Source organism: Silene latifolia, chromosome 2 (genome assembly GCF_048544455.1).
Source record: "Silene latifolia isolate original U9 population chromosome 2, ASM4854445v1, whole genome shotgun sequence".
NCBI lineage: Eukaryota > Viridiplantae > Streptophyta > Magnoliopsida > Caryophyllales > Caryophyllaceae > Silene > Silene latifolia.
In genome coordinates, this window is record NC_133527.1 from 167341398 (window position 1) to 167345008 (window position 3611).

Here is a 3611-nt window from a genome sequence, read left to right on the forward strand (position 1 = left end):
TTTGACACAAAAACATTTAAACACTAAAATGAAGTATTTACCTATCATAAAAAAGATAAGGTATTAAACTAATATTTTAATTAATTTTTTTTTTTTTTTTTTTTTTTTTTTTTTCTTGCAAAAAAAAAAAAGTAGCAGTCAAAACCTGTTGACATATGTCCCAACGTAGAAACAGATACAAACGGAAGACATTAGTAATCAAATATACTAAGAACAGCAAGGTAAATACTAAATGAAACTACAACTATATGCCCCAATTAAAAGGCACATATTCTTGTACATCACTGTTTCTGTCTTTGTTTGCAATTTGATCACAGAAATAGGCAGATTCACATCTAATGTGCTTCACTACTTTAAAGGCCTCGATCTACCTATTGCGAGATAACGGGATTAAATGTAATAATATTGTCGACAAGAATAAACATCGACTTTTTTAAATCTCGTTTACTCTTCTTTATCACCAAAGAAATTACTCTTGTACAACAAAAGCTAACAAAAAAATAACAGTTGGTCATGAACATAATCACACACCTTCTAAAACAACAACCATTTGTTGTTGTAGTAGTAGTAATTATTATTAATACCATTAAATCTCATCATATCATGCTTGTTGCATGATTCTTCTTCTTCACTTGTTTCTTCCAATCCATCTCTATCTCTTCTGTCTCTCATTTTCTGTGTGATAACTTTACTGTACATCTTCATTTCAAACGCGGACCACATTCAACCTAACTCAGGCACCCAAAAAATGTGGTCATAAATGCAAAAATGATCAGTCTAATCTCCGAAGATGATAATTATGCGTCTAATCCTCTATCATTCACAGCGAGGGCAGCCGATGATTAGGTGTGTCTAATTTCATCCTTTTTGTTCCCGAGTTTATAGTCATAGGCATAGCAGTCGGAGTTGCAGAAGCAGTAGCGGTTATTTGGGAAGAATTAGAAGATGACCCGAAATGAGACGAAGTAAATTCATCGGATCTATAACTAAAACATGCTATATCCAAAACCCCAATTGGACTCGGGGGAACCCCTTGTTGCATTAACCCACTTGTGTTCATTTGTGATAACATTTCCTTGATCATTTCTACACACTTCAACACTCTATCCTGGTAAAAATCAATTAAATGACCGACAAAAAACATTAATATGGTCAATAACACTTCCTTAATGTTCCAGAAACCTGTTGAATGCAAGTAATTAATAAGTATCAACAGTTAGTTGGATGAATGAATATACCTTGTTCAAATGAGTGAAACAATAAGTAGGCTTGTCAATATCAACAGCTTGGATTTCAGCTGCAACAGACATTGCCACTGCTGCTGCAATTTCAGATGCCTTGAATTCTAAGTAGTCAATACCTGCATTTATTTTTCACAACCCTCAAACATTTCTCCGACCCACTTTTATTTATTACCGTACTTTGATATCTTATACAACCCTACAAGGGTCGCCCCTTATCCCGCAATTCGCGAGAGCCATGAGGCAATGTTGTTGCCGTGCTGTGTACATGGATATAACAGTAGTACAACACGAACAGATATAACTAAACGAGTCCGAATAACATAGGCTATAAAATGCTGTCACATACTAATGCTAATGTGATTTGTAATTACCTTTCATTGTGCATAAGATGAGTTCCATTGATCGATTAATGACTTTGGTCATGGAAAAGAGATATTTGTGAATGATGCTATGAGGATTATGATTACTTAATTGGTTAAGGGAATAATCTAAAAAGGAACAAGGTGTGACAGCATTCATTTTCCATTGCAAGGTATCCAACACCAAAAGTTCCATTCTTTGTATTGTTTTTGCCTCAAACACATATTTGGGATCTCCTACCTGCCTCAACATCAAACAAAATTATATAAAAAATTAATAACTACACACCAATTAACATCAATTATCTACCTTTATGAATTTAATCAAATGATCTGATATATTACTCCATCCGTCTCAAATCATTTCTTCATCTTAATATCTTTCTTTGACGGGTATTTCAATCAAACGTAAACAAATAATTCGGACGAGAGGGATATATAACTAACCTGTAATTCTAATGACAAGGGCATACTAGTCTCTTCAATTTTTGCTGCAATTGATAAACAAGCAACAGCAAGTAATTGAACTGTCCAATCTTTATCCCTCTGTTTATTATTAATATCATCAGAAAATTAATCATAATCCAAACATTAATTAATAAATTAATACCAAAAATGTGGAGACTGGAGATTGTATTAAAGTTAAGTAAAACTCACGGGTAGTTCTCTGACTGATAAGAATCGGTCCAAGTAATTCACAGCTAGACATAAACTTAATGGTCCAAAACTATGATAACAGTGCGCCTGCTCATATCGTCATCACAAAATCAAAACAAACCGTAAGCATCAAAATCGTCTTTATAAAAAACGTAACTTTAGTCAATTTTCTTAATCATACACTAGAAATGACGTAATAAAAATCACAATTAGTCTCATGTAACACTAGTTTACGGCTTTACGTCATACAACGGTCCCATAACAACGTAACATCTCATTTACAATAAATGAGACGTCTAAGCGATAATACAACCGTCTTATTTAAGAATTTGCGAAAAATAAATTATTTAATAAGAAAAAAAATCCGACCTTAAAAATCCAATGAAATGCTTCTTTTCGAGCACATAAATCCAAATCCCCAGAACGTAATCTGTTGAGATAATCATGTTTAGGTAAATAATCATTTTCTCTCTCTAACAATGCAAAAAATCCCTCATCACTTTGCTCTGGTGGATGAATCAACGGCTCTGATTTAATCTCATCAACATCATCAAGATCATCAAAGCACAAATCTTCACCATTTTCATCACAAAAAAGTGAATTTGAGGGGTCAAATAATTCCTCCATTTACCCACATCAATTTTTTTTACTGCATTTTTCTTGGTATTTGAGGGTTTAAGGAAGTGTTAGAGAGAGAAAGTGAAGGGTGTGAAAAGAAAGGAGTAATTTTTGGTAGAGAGAGAAAGGGAGAGTATGAGAAAAAGTGTTGAAGGTGTTATGTAGGAAGTAGGAAATGAACATTTTGCGGTTTTTTTTTAGGGTAAAAATGATGAATTGGAGATTTTGTTTGGAAACAGCCAGAAAAGAGGAAGAAAAAAAAGAGAAATCTTTTGGAACATAATTTGACCAAGAAATCATTATTTTTGGAACTAATTTTCTCACTTTTGGAAATCTTAAATAAAGTCTACTCAAGTCTTAATCCTTTCTGTTTATTATAATCTCTTGTTTTGACTTTTTGTGGTGTTAAAATGGCATTTTAAGTTATTTATTTTTGCAATTATAAATGTGTTTTGTTAATGATTTATGTATAACAAATTCGAATACTTTTGTATCTTGTCAAACAAATTATGTATTTTAGCATATTTACTCTTGAGATTTATAAGCTAAATATTATAACGAAAATAATATGATAATAAATTTAATATTATAGATTAAAGGGTAAAATTAGGAAAAGAAAATTAATTCAGTTACCTGAAATCTCAAATATTATCCTAGATAGCATTATTTGTTTAATTAAGGTATTTTCCAAATACTTGCCGAAAAATAAGATAACTGGAAATTTTGTCAAATA

At 31.9% G+C, this 3611-nt stretch overlaps 1 protein-coding gene across 1 annotated transcript; it reads right to left on the reverse strand.

Moving 5' to 3' along the window:
* Positions 1–295: 295 nt before the first annotated feature.
* On the reverse strand, positions 296–3059 carry LOC141643304 (cyclin-D4-1-like). Its single transcript, XM_074452400.1, has 6 exons — positions 2630–3059; positions 2261–2347; positions 2051–2149; positions 1616–1844; positions 1239–1360; positions 296–1108 (listed from the first exon to the last, which is right to left on the reverse strand). The coding sequence occupies exons 1-6, from the start codon at positions 2885–2887 to the stop codon at positions 821–823; spliced, it is 1083 nt and encodes a 360-aa protein (XP_074308501.1). The 5' UTR covers positions 2888–3059; the 3' UTR covers positions 296–820.
* Between the last annotated feature and the right edge of the window lie 552 nt (positions 3060–3611).